The 18,999-nt window shown below is 44.7% G+C and overlaps 1 protein-coding gene across 2 annotated transcripts in view; it reads left to right on the top strand.

Annotated features, from left to right (window-relative positions):
• The first annotated feature begins 9,718 nt into the window (after positions 1 to 9,718).
• The window catches only part of efna5a (ephrin-A5a), a 53,004-nt gene continuing 43,723 nt past the window's right edge, over positions 9,719 to 18,999 (top strand). For both annotated transcript variants that reach the window (XM_012816946.3, XM_012816939.3), the window contains exon 1: positions 9,719 to 10,869. In XM_012816946.3, the coding sequence (XP_012672400.1) occupies positions 10,742 to 10,869 (128 nt within the window). In that variant the 5' untranslated portion in view covers positions 9,719 to 10,741. The remainder of the gene's footprint in view (positions 10,870 to 18,999) is intronic.

Genomic DNA, 18,999 nt, shown 5'->3' with positions numbered 1-18,999 from the left:
TGCGGCTGCTTGTGTCCTGGCTAGGTGTTTGTCTTGTTTTCTTTTTTTCTCTGTTCTCTCCAGGGTGCCATTTATGGTATTTACAGTCACACCTCGCTCAAGCCCGCTGCTGTTTAGAGAAGCGAAATTGGAACACAGTCAAATTTAATATCGCCATTTACAAAACGCATATTACTTCATTAAAATCGACTGGAAGATGTCAGCACAGTGATTTGTGTCTTCACACTCCCGACTGTCTCCTGGTTCTTAATTATTTTGCCACATCCAAAGGAATTAGTCATTGTTGGGATATTCATAAATGTCTACTCAAGAAATGTGGTCATAATCACCGCCACATGAGACTCGCGCTACTGTAACTTCACATGATTAAAGTCCTTCTCCTGACATTAATTAAACCCCTAAAAAGTAATTTCTCTTCCTCAAAATGAGATATTTAGAAGTTTTTTTCATGAAAAAAATCCCTTCATGGCCTTAAAATGGCTTGGGTGTAACGCTACACCTTTGCCTCGTTTAGTATTTGGAGAGCTATGAATGTGCAAATTAGCTACACCTGGCTGCTCCTCTCTCTGCGCTCAAAACTTTTTCACAGGAGGAGGTCGTAATTAATTCTTTATTAATTCATTATCAGTATTAATCTTTTAGCTGACTAGCAAACTCTTTGCTTTGTTTTAGTTGCCACAACCCTGTGTTGTCATTTTCCAGAAGGAGGAAGGTGAATATTTAACACCTTTGCCAGGTCTCTGTTGTTGTTTGAAGTGGGCTGATCCACCCCTGGAAGAGTCACTGTGTCCTCACCACCTGAAACTCACCTTGGTGAGTCAGTCAAGTTAGGTGATGAGCTGGCACAATCGCGGAAGAACCGGTTATGCTACCATGGCGGCAACACACCGAAATTGCCTAGTCTGGCTGCGCAGTTAATTGATTTGAAGACTGAGGAGTGGATCCACACTCCCTCTCTGTCTGCTTGAGTGGCGAACGGCGCGCTAGTGGATTGTAATTTTATTCATTCACCAAATTTGCAATTGAAAAAGATGCCATTTTCATAAAGAGCAAATGGGAGCGGACAGAATGCAATCATAAATTGGGGCCGCTGCTGGCCCAGTGATTCATTGGCTGGATCTGCCAACAATGCTCCCTGCCACTGCACAGAGCTCCTTGTCCAAGGACAAACACAGGCGTTGTGCACTGGTTACAGTGCTACCGCAGTCTACAAACGTCCATTTCCATGGTTTCCCCCCATTTTATATACTGTAACACTTCCTTATACCTATTACCAAAACGGCTTTATTGCTTTTGTTACGTGTGAAAACAAGTAACAGTTTGCTCAGATCTGTGAGGTCTAATTTGATTTGATCCAATTAAGATTAGCTTATTGCCGACCCTTTTATGCCACAATTGGAATCACATGGGGAGGTTTAACAGCTCATTTTACATCCCTGGAAACTGCTCTCACTTTGCTGATAAATCCTGTTTATACTCTTATTGGCTTTTTATTACTCATTATCACTTCAAATCGTGTGGATAAATCTCGTTCCCCTCTAATAGTTCCCCCAGTCACGGAGCATGCCTTTCTCTCCTGGCTGCACTGAATGAATGGTTCCTCTCCCTGCTAATACTACATTTAAATGCAGATGACCTCGTTCTTCTGCACTGTGTCCTTCATATATGTGCCTTCCTGCCTCTCTCCTTGTTGATAGTGTCCTTCTCTCCCTTGTTTCTCATATTTCTTTTCCCACCATAAATTTCTCACTCTACCCTCTTTGTTCTTTCCTCACTCTCTAACCTCCAATCCTTTCACTCTCTCTCTCTCTTTCACTCTCTCTCTCTCTCTCTCTCTCTCTCTCTTTCTCTCACAAACACACGCACGTTTTCTCCCTGTTGCTGTTGCAGGATATACTGTATGACAGACTGTGGTCCATGACCACAGCGTGTGCGCAGGACTTCATAATGAGTCTCTCCTGCTCTCTCCCATATCATTACAGGCTGTGCTTGAGGGACAATAAATCTGGGATCGTCCTCTCCTCTCCTCTCCTCTGCTCTCCTCCCAGCAGCACCCATCCCCCACCACACCACACACAAGGAAGAGGTGACATGCTGGAGCAACAGTCCCCGCCTCAGCTTACCTTTGTGTTGGATGCACCATATGCCCATCAGATATTGGGGATTTTTGCTGTTCATTTTCTTGTGACCTATCCACGAGCTATTGGATTAAAGTCTGAGAAGTGTCACCAGTTTTCTCTCTCTCTCTTTCTCTTCCTACCACTTTCTCCCCCCCCCCCCCTCTCTCTCTCTCTCTCTGTTCTTCTTCTTCTCTTTGTTCTCCCTCCACTGGTCAATCCTGCAGTTGAACATTTCCCACTAAAAGGGCGTTTTTGATGTCATATGTCCAGTGCCCCCGGCCTCGTTAGAATGTCCGTCTAATCCCTCAGAGCACATATTAACAGTTTCTGCCACAGAAGAAAACAGGGGACAGGGGGAGACAAAGAGAGAGAGAGAGAAAGAGAGAAAGAGAGAAACACCTTTCCTCCGTGCTCTAGCTGTGAGGTCCTCAGGGAGCTCTGCTGGAGAGAGGGGGGTTAGCGGGGAGTGTTGGTGGTTGCTAGCACTGATGTCTGAAGCCCAGTCAGTGATTGTAAACGCGACACAATGTGTCTGTATCACCATGAGCTCATAGGGGAGTGTGTGGGTGTTGACACGTATGTGTTTGGGTGTGAATGTGAGGATTGTGTGTGTGTTTGTGTTTGAATGTTGGAGTGTTTAAGAATTTTATATTAACTGGTTGCTTCAGTATTGGTTTGTCCTTGTTGCATGTGTATGTAATTCCTTTTGGAAATTGTGCGTCTGTGTTTGCTTTTACAAAAGCAGTAGCCTGTAATAGCCCAGGAGAGAGGCTGTACAATACCTCACAGGGGAGAGATACTGTAACTGGAAGAGGAGATAACTGTCACTGCGTATTGATTTACTGAAGGAGGGTATATGGTCCCACATGCAAACTCTACCATGTACTGTTGTGCCCCGTATGCACAAAGTGCACCTATATGCACACATATGCACACATATAAATACAAATATTGTATATATATATATAAATCTTGCATATGCATGTAGATTTTTGTACGTGGTTTTGGTGATGATAATGCACCATGAATGCACTGACTGTTCTTTGTGTTTGTCACCCCATGCTGCATGTGTGTACAGCATCCCCCAACCCCCCAGGCATCTCTCCCTCTCTCCTCAGTGACTGATGGCCACATAAAAAGGCAAACCTGTTTGCGTGCAGAATGTGCAAACAGACGGTAAAGCTGGTCCGTACACCGCATGGTACTCTCCAGGCTGACACTAGCCAGGCCCCAGCCCCGCGCAGGCCACCCTGGGCCTCCAGAGCCGCCGGGCTCCCGCTCCAAATCCACATGTTTACGGCTGGCTGCCTTTTCCCACCACCACAGGGGGATTATGGGTAAGCAGGCCCTTACGTGACACCACAGGCAACGGAGAGTAATAATAAAACGTAATTGCATGTACAACTCTGCCTCCCCCCTCCAGTTGAGTTCTGATGAATGTGAGCGTATGCTTTTTACGACTTGCTAATTAGAGAATCGAAGTTCAGTGGATTCTGAGCCGTGTTGCACGAATGATTTCTTAGCAGAGAACACCAGCAACATGAGAGACGGAGACAAAGGAAGGATGAAAAACAAATCAAGACAGAGAGGGGGATAGAGTGAGGGAGAAGTGAGATTAAAACACAGGAGGAATGAAAGAGGATAGAGAGAGTGGCAAAGGCTACGGCGCAGAGGTGAGGAGTAATGTTCTATGACAGGGTGAATGAGAAGGCAGCTCATTATGATGCCACGCATCAGAACTCCAGCGGTGACCTCTGACCCTACAATGCCTGGACCTATCAGCCACTGCGGTCTGGACAACACTGCCCTCCCTCTCCTTAAGGACCCAAAACATTCATGGTTGCCTTGAGACAAGGGCACCAGTGAGGGGAAAGGGAAAACAATGGCTTTCGGTGTCTAATGTTGAATCTACTCCTCAGACGGCAGTTAAGCTCTAGCTCTGCAGTAGAATCCAAACAGCATTTTTTTTTTCATTAATGTTTCAGCTTTTGAATGACTCCTTGATCCATGCCAAAAATCCTCTACATTTTAGTTCTATGCATAAAAGCTTCATTGCATTTGAAGTAATCTTCTCAAGTGAGATATCTCTAGAATTTGTACACAAAATCAAATAAACTTGCATGCAGAGAAACACTGAAGGCCAATGCAACTGAGATCCATTTGCAATGCAACTTTGAGCACAGTGCTTTCATAAGGTGCACGCAGAAGAGGATTCCTGAGAACTGCATGGTGTGAGCACCTCAACCTTGAGCTCTTAGTTTGTCTTTAATGGGAAATATAGTTGGAAAAGTCACAGATTAATCATTAGCGTGGCGGATGTCGTAAATCTTAATAGAAATAGCCTTTTAAAGACATCAAGAAAGCAATAAATCAAGTGTCTTGTCAACAATATTTAGCCCATGGTTCTATAATGAGTCTGTTTCAGAAGGGAAGGCAGCTAGAGAAAAAAAAATGAGGCGAGCGACCCAACCTGAGTTGCGGGTCACTGATAATTTGCTGCTCTGTCGTGTTTGAAGTTGGCTGCTTTGCCTGTAGTCACCTAATGATACACGGTGCTCTGTGAACTTGCCTCAGAGAAACCCAAAGCTGGGTGCCACTCACCCATGACACAGATATGGCGACATGACAGATGGTTGTTATTCCAGATGTCACGATCGCTTTATTAGCGCAAAACGCTGAGAGCTGTGCCGTTCACTGACGGATCCATTAATTCCCACGGCTACAGTGAAGGGTGTTGAAGACTGTATTTGGACTAATTAACAAGTCGGCTCCCAGGTGTGAAGGCCTGTGGAGTTTATCTTGCCATCAGCTGCCAGACGATGTAGGGAGAACGCAAGTCTTCAAAAAACCAAAGGACCAATTACTGTTCCTGGTTTCCCAACCTGCTGATGGTAGGACTTTTTCTACCTTCAGACAGCAGAACGAATCTGCGCAGTAAAACTTACTCTTCATGCATATTCCATCTTGTGTTGGCAATGTGACCATACGGTCATAATTCAATCACTTATCAAGCGTTCTCTTGGTCGTCTCCCATCATACAGACCATTTCCTCGTCAACCTGTCAATCATCTGCTGTGTGTGGAGGCTGGGGAACGACTTGGGCAGACCGTGTCTTTTGAGTCGGGTTTTTTAAAAGGGCCACCTCTGGCCCCCTTGACTTTATTGAAATGCGTGTGTCTGTTTCATTCAGGGCTCCCAAAGGAGGGTCAGGTATCTCTCGGAAATGAAGCCAGACATTCCTTCTTCTCAGTGTATTCCCCCTAGTGCGTCTGTGGACCCTGTCACGCCTAGATCACCAAACGCGCCGGGGAAATCCCGGCTGATTTCATTTGATGCGAAGAGAGACCCATTGTCTCTCCCGTACTTCTCTCTACCGCTCTCTTTCTCTGTCACTGTCTAAGACACACACACACACACACACACGCACACACACACACACAGGCCTCAGATCTGCTTTACATCTGCTAAGGCTTACACGTCTTTGTAGATCAAACTCCCAGGTCCCCCTGGTCCTGTCCTCGACAAGTACCTTTTTGGAATAGAAACGCTCCCACTTCAAAGTCTGCTGAGTGAGCAGATGAAGCAACACAGCACGTTTGGATCACGTACACAAACAATGCTTCTAGAAAACAAAACAAAAACCATGCAGTATATTCTCCATACCTCGCAATGAAAAGTCACACCCAATGTCCAGCATTTTACACCACATGCAGCACTTTTTTATTATCTTAAGTAATTTAAATGTACTGAGCACTTATAATTACCATTAAATACGGTCAAACATAGGTATTACGCTAAAGATAGGCTTGGGAGAAGCAATTAAGCGGCAGTTAACCATTATATGTGCATTGTGACTTCATATCCACATCATAAACTGCCCTGTAATTACACAATTAATGTGGTGGTTTATAGCGATCTGTGTTATTTAGTGCATTACATTATTACACACTCTCCTCTAGTGTCATACAACTGGATATACACAGAGAGTGATTCCTGGAATAGCTTCCAACAGAACAAAGCCTCTGCAGCCATCTGGCCATGCTATGGATGTCTTGGGTGAAGCATAAGAATCTAGACCTAGTTCTGATCCGCCTCCCCATTCCTCCATGCATTACACCTTTGGGTTCCACCATCTCTCACCCCTCCTGGCCTAATGCTCTTGCTCCCAGCTCGTAGGGTGCTCTCAGGGCCATGGCATTCTGTTAGTGTGGAAACTGAAGAGAAAAAAAAACCTTGGGCAAAAAACCTTCCCCCTCTGAACATAGCTGGCATTCCAATGTCAGCTGTGTGCTCCTTCCCTACAATGAGCCTGAACAGCAGAGTCTTTATGGGTCATGGGCATGTCTTACCTTGAGGCAGTGAGATCTTGATTATGAAAACATGTATTCCTGACAACCCCACCACCACCACCGTCTCCCCATCCGTAAATGTGAGAGGCATGACAAGTAGATTGCTGTGTGTGTGTGTGTGTGGAAACGTAGGTGAAGGGGGTGTGTGTGGGAGGTGTTCTTTGGGTCAGCTGTAGATAAGAGAGGTCACTCACTGGGACACACACACACACATATGCATGCAAGATCATAAGAATTATACTTGACTGCTCAAAACTATAGCTCAAGAGTAGTGAGTGAGACACCGCGCACAATCTAGCTCCACCAAGCTTCTTGTTAAAGTATTATTAATGCATTCATCAGTGCACTCATTCCCACCTCTGTAACACCTTGAATAAGAATTATACATTAGTACCCAAAAATCAGACCTGACTGTGTCCTTGTGTAAGGTAGATAGAGAAACTGATAATGTACAGACTTAATTTAAATCGTGGACTATTGGAAGAGAGATAATCAGGGAGGGCTTGTCTCGTCACTTGAGCGAGCTCCCTTTCAAATTAATTAGTCTGGAACACACAAAAAATCACAGGAGCTCTGGTGCCCAAGGCAATGCCTGGAAAGCTGAGCCCTCATTCTTGTAAGTCCAACATAATATTTGAGTTTCAGTCACACAGGCCAAAACCTCTGCGTTACACGTTGTAATTAAAATGAAAGAAGTTGGGAAATGAGGGACTGGTAATTCCATTACATTGGATACCCTGCAATTTAATGCTGGAAGCTGGCGACCACACATGTCTTGACATATTCCAAACCTGAAATTCAACAACGTCCGGCACCCCTTTCCTCAACATATCACTAATGGTCTCACGGCTTCCATACTGAAGGTCCATTTTGCAGTTTTTCCTTTGAACTTCTCCCTTGTACCCTATAGTCACTGATAAGCTAAGTGTGCCACTGATTAAACCTCTCTCTCTCTCTCTCTCTCTCTCTCTCTCTCTCTCTCTTCCCCTCTCTCTCTCTCAAGTATACACAGCATTCCCAGATGGGAAGTAGGTTGGCCAGGAGAGTCCAGCTGGACTTTGTCACATTAGAGTTTCAGACTAACTTTCTCGAGACGAGAGTTCTCTCAGACATAGAGAAATAAACTGCTTCACTGGGACAGAGATAAACATTTATTCTGCCCGAAGGGGGTTTGTGCCGTGGAGATGGGTCTGCTGAGGCATCCAGTGGGGGGACATCAAAAGTACGTTCGGCATGAGCAACGGCATGGGACGGAGAGAGAGAAGGTTTAAAAGAAAAAAAAAAGATCCTGGCTGAAGTGGAGCATCAAATCACACTCCGGACTCCAAGCAGCCAAGCCTCGACCAAGCGTCTCTGCTTGAGAGCCAACCATCCACGCAGACAAAAGATGAGAGCAGTCCCGCACAATCTTCAAGTGCTCGATGATATACAATGTGTGTTTCACTCACTTGCTCATCAGCCCCCCTCAGAGCATTTGTTTAAGTCAAACAAAGGGACCTTTAACGAAGCACGATCTGAGCAAAGAGTCTCAAGGGCCGCGATACGAGGCCTTCTGATGATCAGCGCGCCGTTTCTCAGCACACAACGCTTTCGCTGAAAGAAGATTATGAAGGAGGGAATGAGAAATGTATTCAGGGATTTCTGGTCCACAAATTGTGTAGCTATTATGCGATTACTGACAGCTTATCCCGTCTAATGAAATGGGACTCTTGGGGGAAATCGTGAGTGCTTTCTTATACAAACATGCTGAACAATTTGACGACAACGGCGGTGCGTAGTGTATTAATAACAAGTTGAAATAAGGAACAGCTCAATCCCATGGCTCACACACAAAGGCCTGTATTTTGTCTTCTCTCCCGTCCTTGATTGACCGAAGCGGGACGAGACCCTGAGAAAGGAAGCTACACTCGGCTGGAATTCAACCGATCGCCGCGCTAAGTTGAGGCCTCACTGACCCTAATTTGAAAAGACTTCATTGTCTTGAGCCAGTGTAGACATGTATCATACACACACGAAGTGGGACAGACCCTCCGTCCAGAGGGGTGAGATGAGCCGATTAACAGTTACGGATTAGTCTGCTGGGGTTGACGGATCTCGGCTGCTGACGTAACAGAGCACCCCTATAGCACCCCACCCGACACCACAGCGGTCAACCCAAACAAACATAACCCGCACAAGATCCCCCACATCGCTTAGACTTTACTGTCAGAGAGGACACAGTCATGTTATGTGATATCATTATCTTTTCAGTGGGGATGGCTAATGCATGGACTGGAAATTAGTTACTGGTGGTTTTACCTGTGTGGTATGAGCTGGTAACTTTGTGGTGAGGTTGAACAATAAAAGAAGGGAGTTTTATGTTTCATTCATGAGGCAGGTTAGACAGGTGTGAAATAATTTCAGTGAGAGTGGGTGTGTCAGTGTGTGGGCGAAGAAAAGTCACCTGATGTAACAGTCTACAGTCATGCATTTACGACTTTCATTGCACTCAAATTCTGGGTGCTTTGCAACGGCTGCATTGTGTGGTTTTTAGAAGACCCTGCAAAAAGCAACCGAAAAGGGCCAAATATATCAAATAGTGAACTGCCTTGAAAAAAATGCAATATTCAAGAAAATGGAAATCAAATCCACTAAAACATCTTACAATGAATACTCCTTTCCAACACTTAGGCCTACATGGCTTTTAATGTGTTAGAACACATGTGGACCTGATGTACGCAATGTGATTGGCAGCACTGTCATATGAAGTTAAAACCATCAGAAATAATAACCATGTGTCACAATGCTGTCCTGCCGTTTACAAGAATGATATCAGATGTAATCTTTGACTAATGCTCAATCACCCACGTCTTCCACTAGGAAAGATTCATATTTTTCTGTAGCTTTTCTGTGGAAGCTTTTTTTAAATAATTTATATCATGTAGCAAACTGTGTTCTACGAAATTACAGTGATATTACAAACTGAAACCTTACTTGCCTCCAAAAGGTCTTAAATCTTTCTCAAACTAAATGCGCCATCGTATCGCGAGAGAGTAAGTTGAAGAGAAAAAAAGCCTTATACTTTTACTTCAATATCACTGCGATGTTCAGATGCCTGATACCTTTTAAATTTAAATAGTATCTGTTCGGTAAACTGAATTGTTTGCCGCTGGAGGAAGCATAGATACCCCCTTCTTTCAGGAGGAGGGTTGTTGTTTTTGTAAGCGAGACGCCCATCATTCAAAATTCAAACCAATGAGACGGAGAGTCAGCCTGAAACTGTACCCTCTCCCTCTCGGCAGGGAGGCATGGCTGAATGCGGACTGTTCTTGCTCACTTCGGCAAACTACGCTGCACGATTGTCTGTTGCGTTGTGATTTCTGCTGTCATTCGTCACATTTTGGCAACGTATTGACATAGTAACCTTCAGTATCCGGATTTACTAACACAATTTCAGAGGATTGTGCGCAAAGAAAGGTCTTTCGGTCTCCGTTTGGTCGGCTGGCCCCTGGTCTTGCTTTACCCATGACAGTTTGAAGACAACGCCGAGGATATAGATCCGGCTTCGGCTTGGAGAGTGTGGAAGACGACGAGAGCTAACTGAACTTGACGATTTGGGTGGATCTTTTTTGCAGGTTACCCGGAATGGTGTAATGTGATCTGAATCTCCCACACATGCGGTTTGTAACGTTCAAATTAACTTACTCACACAGTACAAGTAACTAGTGGTTCGGGAAGTACTGGTGGATGTTTTACCGTGGAAACTAAATTTGTATCAGACCATAAATCTGAATTCATCTACACATCTTGGACATTTTCTGTGGATTCTTACTGCGACCGGGTTGCGAATTTTGGTGCCCGAGTCTCCAAGCTGCTGCGAGGAGGGATGCGCTTGTTGCTATGAATACACGATCAGACCGCACTGTTGAATAAAAGGAAACATTCATATCTACAATCGCTCAGCTCCCTTTGAAAGAACTTTGTCACTTGTGAGTACCACATTCTGTTGCGACCCTTTTACGCAGGATACATAGAGTTCATACTGGCAACGGATGACTATCAACACCACCTTTAAGTAATCTGTAACATCAGTTGCAAAGCATACTACAGTGTGGACAATCGCCATCGCTCAGGTGCAGTGATCTAGTCTTGCTGTATTTCATTCATTCAGTTGAGAAAGCGAAGAGCTCATTTTTAAAAGGCCGGACATTCCGATGTGAACTCTGCTCTATCGATTCACACTGAAGTTGCACCGAAGACGCCGCATCGCACGGAACTGCGTGTCAAAGTTAGATGATGCCGCAACTGGAAACGATTCTGATTGTTTTTCACATCTTCTGGACGTGCGTGTTCACTCAAGAACCGGCGTCCAAGGTGGTTGCCGATCGCTATGCGGTCTATTGGAACCGCACAAACCCCAGGTGAGTCCGGCATAATCTGTCGATGCTTCACTGAGGAAATTATTTTGGTGTCTTAAGTTGGTGTCTTAACTATCCAGAAGTTATTTAAATCTTTACTCTGCAAAATGAAAAACTGGTTAAAGGCAAATAGAAATAAAATTAGACCTGCTTATTTGCTGAAAACAATGAACATACGAATGAACCATCTATCTGTCTCTCCCAAATAATGTAATTCAGTTTTTCAATTGTCCTAGGTTAAGCAAGGACATTTTTTGCAAAACGCAATAGGAAACTGCAAACATAAGTCTACCATTGAATCGTATTATAATAAGCACTTGCATCACTGACATAATTTCCAATGTTTATGGCTGTTTCCTCTTAGCTCTGTATCTTAGAATAGCCTGTGCAGCGATATATTGTAAACACTGTAGATCCCACTCTTCCACCTAATCATTTTGTATTGTGTAAATTACAGCACTTGTTTTATGTAGTTATGAACAACAGACAGCCTAACGCAAAGTCTGTGGATATTCTTTCATTCGGTGGGTCTGTGGAGGCAGGCTGCTGCCAAACCTGTGATAACATTTCCCCGTCTTCACGGAAACCTGATGAATGCATACCGCTCCCGCAAACCTTGTCCTCGTCGGCAAACTGTCGCACTATGACTTTGCAAATTCATGGGACAGATTCGGCTCATTGTAATTAGCAGTTGAATTGAGGGACTTCTTTTGAGATTCAAACGCGTTTACTGCACCATGCCGTTACGAGGAAAATGCTATCCCAGAATTAACTGTTGAACTGTAGGCCTAATCCAAACAGAACGCACTATTTCTCACTACTGAACTCGTTTTAACAAGTAGAATTCCCAGGTTTAGGCCAAATTACGTTTGTCTTGCGTTTGTGAAAGGCAAATTCCCGTATTCAAATGTGCAAATAATTGTGACAATTACCTAAAATGTGTCTTTGAGCTTTTGATATGTCACATTTCTTGCGCTAAGTGAGCGTGAAATGGTTATACATTGTTATAACACGTAGGCGTGTATTACATTATTTGGACTGGTTTTTTTTGTATTCTTTTAACTCTTAAGCTTAGTAAGCTATATTAAAGTGTAGATCTATGAGGGGGTGTCAGCTTCAAGACCTACATGAATCCAGTCTTCTTTGTGATTTTGGCTCCCGTGAGACGTGTTGGGGAAAAGTGTTTGTTGATGTTTTCTTTCCCAGTGGAATGGGAACTGTTGATTTCTCCACTCCGATATAAAGCCTGATAGCATCTCGGGAATGGAATCTGGCCGTTTGCAGCTCAGGCGAGAAACGCTGTTCTTTATCCCTCAACCTTCAGTTCATGTATCTGAAGGGAGAAAATATGGAAGATCTCTTCAAGAGCTAATGATTTAAGCGCTAAACAGAATTTCATTAAAGCCGGCACGGTGGTTGTAGAGTACTTAAGTGCTTTGTCCTTATTTCACGGTTTAGATAAGAGGAAATAAATCCTTTCCAAACAGGTGAAAATGATTGGGTGCACCCCATAGTGAAAGGAAGTCTTGCTGGACGACTTTCAGTTTAGTTAATTGGAGGTTCACATGCTGTGAATTCAAATCTAACCGGACATCAAACATAAATTGTACATCAGAATAAAAAGTAAATACAGAAATGCCTCTCTTGAGATTTGTATGTGATAAGTCCCACTTAAACTGCCTCCCACTGTGCCTATCAGAATAGTGAAGATGAGTCGAGTTCTCTCTCTGTGCACGAGAAGCAGGATCTCTGTCTCCAGCTCTTGCCAGGAGTGCCCAGGTTAGGGTCCCCCCTGTGTCCTGCCAGCGACTGCAGGCCATTTCCCATTCCCAGCTCCTGCCCCGCAGTTGCCATGGGTCTGGCCCGCGCCTCAGCCCCACGCTGGGCCAGGACAATACCGAGACACAGAGGGGCTTTTCAGCCGTGGCCTGCGCCCAGCTGGGTGCATGCTTTTAGCGAGAGAGGCACATACGGAGGTCACACATTCTGTGATAACCAAAACAGGCCTCTGGTTAGCCGTGGCAGGGCGGCAGCAGAGGCTCCGTCGTCAGGGTTAAAACTGGGGCGAGCCCTGGGCCTCCAAACGGCCATGTCACAGGCACCCCGCCTGGGTTTTGTCTGAGTAGAATGGGGCCCCTTGGCTAAATAAATGAGTTACTTTAAATGAGTGTCTCTCATTCGCATTCATGGACTCACCCAGTGGCCTAATCCAGCTCTCTGGCTAGGCTGTATTATGTATCTATGCTCACTGCTAAGACCTTTGGCCAGCCTTCCCATCTCTTTCCTCCCAGCTCCTGAAACCTCTCTCTCTCTCTCTCTCTTTCACCCCATTCCCCCCTTAAAAATATGAGGACTGTCAAAATATGGTTTGGGTGAGCAGAGAGAATTCAGTTAAGTGTTGTCAGCATTTTTCAGTCTGTGAGCGTTTCCACCAGGACTTTGAAATGGACGTGATCTTTGGGGAGGGGAAAGGGATCGTGGAAGAATGGAAATGCAAAGGAATTCCTGCTTGTTTTCACTGGCTCTATTCACAAACAAATACAGGTTTTTGTCGGGGTGTTAAAGCGCCTCTGCCGTTACATAAAGCCCTCCCCTGCACACCCTCCCCCCTACACACACACACACACACACACACACACACACACACACACAGTCATAGACACACATAGACTCTCACACAAGCACCCCTACACGTACGCCCCCCCCTCCCAATGTCTCCAATCCAATCCATTTGGATTGATTCTCTTGAATGTGATTCATTAATGCCTGCAAATTACGGGAATCAAAAGCAGCGGAGCAAGAGTTCAACTGTGAGGTTTAGCCAGCCATGAGCCATGCTGTGAAATATTAATACTTCGGTTGATGAAGGCAAGTTATTGGCTTCATTAAAATATTCTTAATAAAAGAATATGAAATACTTCAATGGCACTTTGCACTTTTATGACAGAAGACAAGACACTGCACAAGTGTTTTTTTATTTGCTCTCTTCAACCCAATAACTTTCAAGTGCCCAATTATTTTCTGTTTGAAACTCATTCCTTGACATCAAACGACAAATCATGCTAAATTGCAACTGTGAGGATTTTTTTTTTTTTTAAATCCATTTTCATGATCCATTATCCCGAAAGCCTGGCTTAATACAGAATGCAACTTCGAACTGTTGGAAAATAATTAACTATGGCGGCTACCAAACAAATTACACTCTGTAACCACAGAGCGTGTATTTCGGGGGTTGTGTGTGTGTGTGTGTGTGTGTGTGTGTGTGTGTGTGTGTGTGTGCGTAGGTTTGGACTGTTCCTAGTCTCACTTGAGTGAGTGCAGTGTGTGCTGTAGGGATTCCTGAGGGGATTTGTCCACTGCCTGGTCTCTGTTGTGGGGGCAGAGGTTTGTCCAACACCCACACAGGTGCAGACCATGTCGCATTTTGTGTCCCACACACAGCTCTTTGGCGCCATTAAGGGTTGAGCTTCTTTACAGCAAGACTGCGCACGTCCGCTTGCATCGCGTGAATCAAGTCCGTGGCATCTGGTTACAGAGATTGATACTGCCACAGTAGTGACTCAATTCTTTGGAGTATTCATTTTTTTGTCTATGAGGGAATGACTAGCTGAAGTATGTTTCTCAGCATATTCACATCTGAAAGGAATCGTGTCTCGAATAATGAGCTTCATTTCAGAGTTGTTTGCATCATTAATGGTCTCTGAATTTGCATCAGTGTTGTTGTCTTTTTCTTTTTCTGATTATTCATTTGTGTGGGAAGTAGTTGTCTCCTGCTGAAAACGAGACCTGTTTATTTGTTGTTGATAGGTGGGATCAACAGAGAATCTGTATCGAGTTGCAGCCTTAATCTTCTCAGTGTTTGTATATGTGGTGCCATGGAAGCTGATACCATAGCTCATCAAAGAGAGCCATTGGACGGACCCCGCTCCCCAACAGCTGGGGGCAGACGGGGTCTGGGTGTTCTGCTGGAGAAGTGTCCTCCTAGGGCCTGATTTTAATCTCCGATAATGCCCCCTCAAAGCTCTCAATAACAGATGTGACACATTTCCCTTTAGACGGCAGACACATTCTCTATATCTCTGAACTTTTTGCAGGTTCGATAATAACCCCAAGTTAAGGCCAGAGCATCTGGGATGACACGTTGCTTTTTACAGAAAGCTGCTTCTTCTTGTAAGCAATTCTGGTCATTTTTAAATGTTTTTTTTTTTTTTCAACTGCTCGTGGTCACACACCACAGAAATGTAGAATGTCGCCAGTTCCTCTCTGGCTTCTCTCGCCTCACTCCCCCTGCCCTTCGCCCGGACGGCCTCCACCACAGATACAGTACGGAGCTCTGCGCCAGACAGAATGACCTCACATGTTTTTTTTCTCTTTTACATGCAGGCTCATTTTTAATCTCCACTTAAGAAACAAAGCCTCCATTTTGCGTTCTGTGGCCAGTTGATGTTGTGATAGCTGCTCTGTCGTATTGTGCGCAGTTCAGTTAGCATTGTTCGCCGTGTTTACCCTCCTCTCCCCCTTCTGTCTCTCCCGGCTCCCCGCTGTTTGGTTCCGCTTGGATTTTAAACGGCTACAAAAAACAGAGAGAGAGAGAAGTGAAAGAAGAAAAAAAACTCCCGTCCAAATATTGACTGGGTCTTAGGACCTCAGCCCTTTTCCAAGCCAGGACGAGACCCGTGTGAAAGGGCGCTATTGTTCCTGCCTTAGCCGTTTAGCCCTTTGCCAGGGTCTAAAGTATGTAGGCCTCTGTAACACAAGGACTGGGTACGGCAGGCCTTGTCTCCATGAATACAGCAAGTGCGCACAACGGGGGCAAGATGCATAGGGTAAGGGTGGGAGAGCACTCAAGAGAAGGTTACACTTGGGGGGAAAAGGAGAGACTGTGTCTCAGCACCAGTGGGAATGAGCTCCCACCATCCCCACTGCCCGCCCGCCCGCCCGCCCGCCCTCTCCCCGGCGTGGATTAGTAGACTCCGGGGTTTGGGAAGCATTTAGCTGGCCCTTTCTCAAGAAACAAGGGGGTGTCAGAGGGAGGATCTCACTGGAGAGAAAGTTCTCCTGCAGTGTAACCAGCACATCCTGCTGGTTTGTGACCCCGTATACAGAGGAAGGTGCTTGGCCCTATTCTTGCAGCTTTATACATCCCGATACGCTAATAAGTCCGGAAGCTTCGGTGTTTCACGGATGGAAGGGAATCCTTCTCCTTGGTTGTGTCCTTCATATAATTCTTTTTTTCATTGTCCTCTGGCTGTTACAGTGTTACACATCCTTGCAGCGCAAAGGAAGTCTTGGAAGAGTTCAAGCAGGGAAATTCATGTGGCTGTCACGTTGTGTGCTTGTAACCTTTTCGGTGCCTCCTCAATGACAGCCTGTCGAATGATTCCCAGTTATTTATTTGAATGTTTCTTTACTCTTTCCGTTTTCTTTTCCCGGGTTATCCCTCTTTTCTTTTTTTTCCTTTGTTTTTTTTTAGGCTAGCTTTTAAATGTGATTGGTGAAATGGCATCCCCTGGGTCTTTGAAGCCGGTGTAGGTATTAACAGAAAGGCACTAAGGGGCTTAAGAGGTCATCAACCCATTGTGTGGAGACACAAAACACTTCCTCCAAGGCCCTTCACCCCCTCTGCCACAGCCTCACAGAGCCATGGCCTGCCTGACCATTCATATTAATCAGCCTTAGCCCCTAATGACTCTGATAAAGGCCCTGAAAGAGCCCTAAAGTGCCCCGAACCCCCACTCAGGACTTGATAAGCACAAGCTGTAGGAAAAAATGCCCGGCCCTCTGTGCGCAATCTCAGGCAGAAAAGACCCATCCAATCTCTGTCTCCTCCATTAGCGGCCATTTAATCAGAGAGAGGGAGAGAAGTAATAGAGGTAACATTTTTCTGTGAAGCACACTTAAAGCACATAAAAAGTCTCCTTTTTTCTTATTAAGGACTTGCTTGATTAGAGAGAAATGGAAGGAAAGTAGAGAAAGGAGAAAAGGAGGGAGTGGGAGGAACGGAGAAGCAGGAGGGAGAGAAGTAGAGAGGAGAGAGAGAATCACAGAGAGAGAGAGAGAGAGAGAGAGAAAGAGAAATAAGAGAGAACAGGAATAGAGTGTTTGGATAGCTTGCCCTGTATCCCAGCTCTGCTCACTCTTTCCACATGGGGCACATAAAAAATAGCTGTAGAGATGGCCGGGTCTCAAGTACATGAATATTATCGGCTTACTCAGTGTCCTCCCATGCTTTCCTTTATTTTTCCCCACTCCGTTTTTTTAATTTATTCACATTAAGGGAGCAGTGTAATTGGTTTTCACTATATCAGCCCATGCCTGAACCACAGGGCTCTCTTGAGTTAAGATGGTGAGGAGGGAAAAGCTAAAGAAACAATGAGCAAGAGAGAGGGGGGAGGACTGCTGTATGTGGGCCTACTTTCTTGGCAAAACTTGGATTAAGAGTTGGGCGTGTGGAAGACATGGCACACAGACTTGGCACAGTGATACAACCATCATCCTCACTGGCAGCCATTTTAGGTTTAGATTTCAGTATATCGTAGCCCTCCAGATGATTTCAAATTGCCAGGAAAAGTCTGCACATCATTAAACAAAATGTGATTAAAGTTATCGTAAAATTAAATGTACAAAACACATTTTTGGTAGCCTTAGTTTGGTTGCCTGCAACTTTTTTCATTCTTTTTCTCTTAATGCTTTGAAATTCAGGGACATTTTGCTCCATGAAGGCAATAAATACTCCTTTTCAGACAGCCACCTTAATGAAGCCACATAATCGAAACGGATGGTACATGCTGCTCATTTTAGTTGGAGAAAATTAATAAGCCAATTAAACATGCCGTAAATTTCAGAATCTGTGTTTGGTGTTAGTTGCTGGCGTAATAATAGACATGTGTGGTGGAAAAAAATTCTCTTGCCGCAAGATTCCTCTGGCAGCTAGCAATCAATAAAATTCTGCCACCCAGAGAAAAACGCCTTAGGTAATTTTGTTACTGCGTTGCCGTAATGGGAACCAGAAAAATAAGTAACTTTAAAAAATGTGTGGGGAGCGAAGTGTCTTTTTTGCAGATCTGGAGTGACTTTGCCGGACCTTTGGTCATTATTAGTCTATGGAGAAAGCGATAGAGCCTTTCCTTGTATCGAATGTGAGCACGCACTGAGCTTTGGGGACCCATGAAATATTAAAAGCTGCTTGCGATCTCCGAGTCGAGTCTGGCCAACAAACCTTCACACGCAACGTGGGGAAAATGAGGTCAAGACGGCCATGATTGGAATGTCAGGGTCGACATTTTGTCAGTGCTGTATTGCACATGGGCTCTGCCTCGCTTTGTCGTCATATGATTTTGCATGCTCTGAGTATGAGTGTAATTCTGGTGGTTCTGTTGTGGCGTTATTTTTTTCGAAAATGGTTAAGCAAAGTTTTTAATGTAATTGGCGTAGCTCGTTCAGAGTGTCTTCTTTTCGGAGGAGGGGTTCTCCTTTGTCTTTCGATGCATCCAGACTGGGAGGGGTTCTTAAGGCAGCCATTTTTGAAATTGTCTCCATTTTGTTTTCTTCCCCGAACATGTCAAATTTCGGAAAATATAGAGTTGACGATTCAGGAAACGTTTTTGTGTTTTTTTTTGTTTAGTTTTTTTGTTGCTCTACCTATTTACATACTACTTTTATTCTAATTATTCCCTTGTATTTCATATTTCATTTCTTATTTTTACTCAATTTCACTCAATTCCAATATCTAGCACCGTGTTATTTGTTATGACAGCATGGCTGTCCTTTTCCAAACTTGTGCCAGCGTGTTGGTGTCATGTTCTGAAACAATGCCCAGTTATGTTTTGTGGCTCTCGCTCTGCGTACTGGCGCCACTGGTACCGTGTTCTCAGCCCCAGTGGGACTTCATTATTACCTGATTTACGTTTGAAACCGCACCAATGACCTATTTGTCTACTTTTCCCTCTCTTATCTTCCTCATCCCTCTTTCCTTGTCCTCTGCCCTCCACTGGGAACCATGGCCCTTGTATCAGTGGTGTGGGGGACCACGCTGGGCAGACGCTGGAATCATGGAGGCTCATAATCTTCTTTTATGTCCCCCACCTCGTCCCCCCGCTCAGCCAGGCCTCAGTTATTCTAGTGCATAATTGA

Source organism: Clupea harengus, chromosome 12 (genome assembly GCF_900700415.2).
Source record: "Clupea harengus chromosome 12, Ch_v2.0.2, whole genome shotgun sequence".
NCBI lineage: Eukaryota > Metazoa > Chordata > Actinopteri > Clupeiformes > Clupeidae > Clupea > Clupea harengus.
The sequence above is the reverse complement of the archived record's forward strand: the minus strand, read 5'-3'. Positions and strand labels throughout refer to the sequence as shown.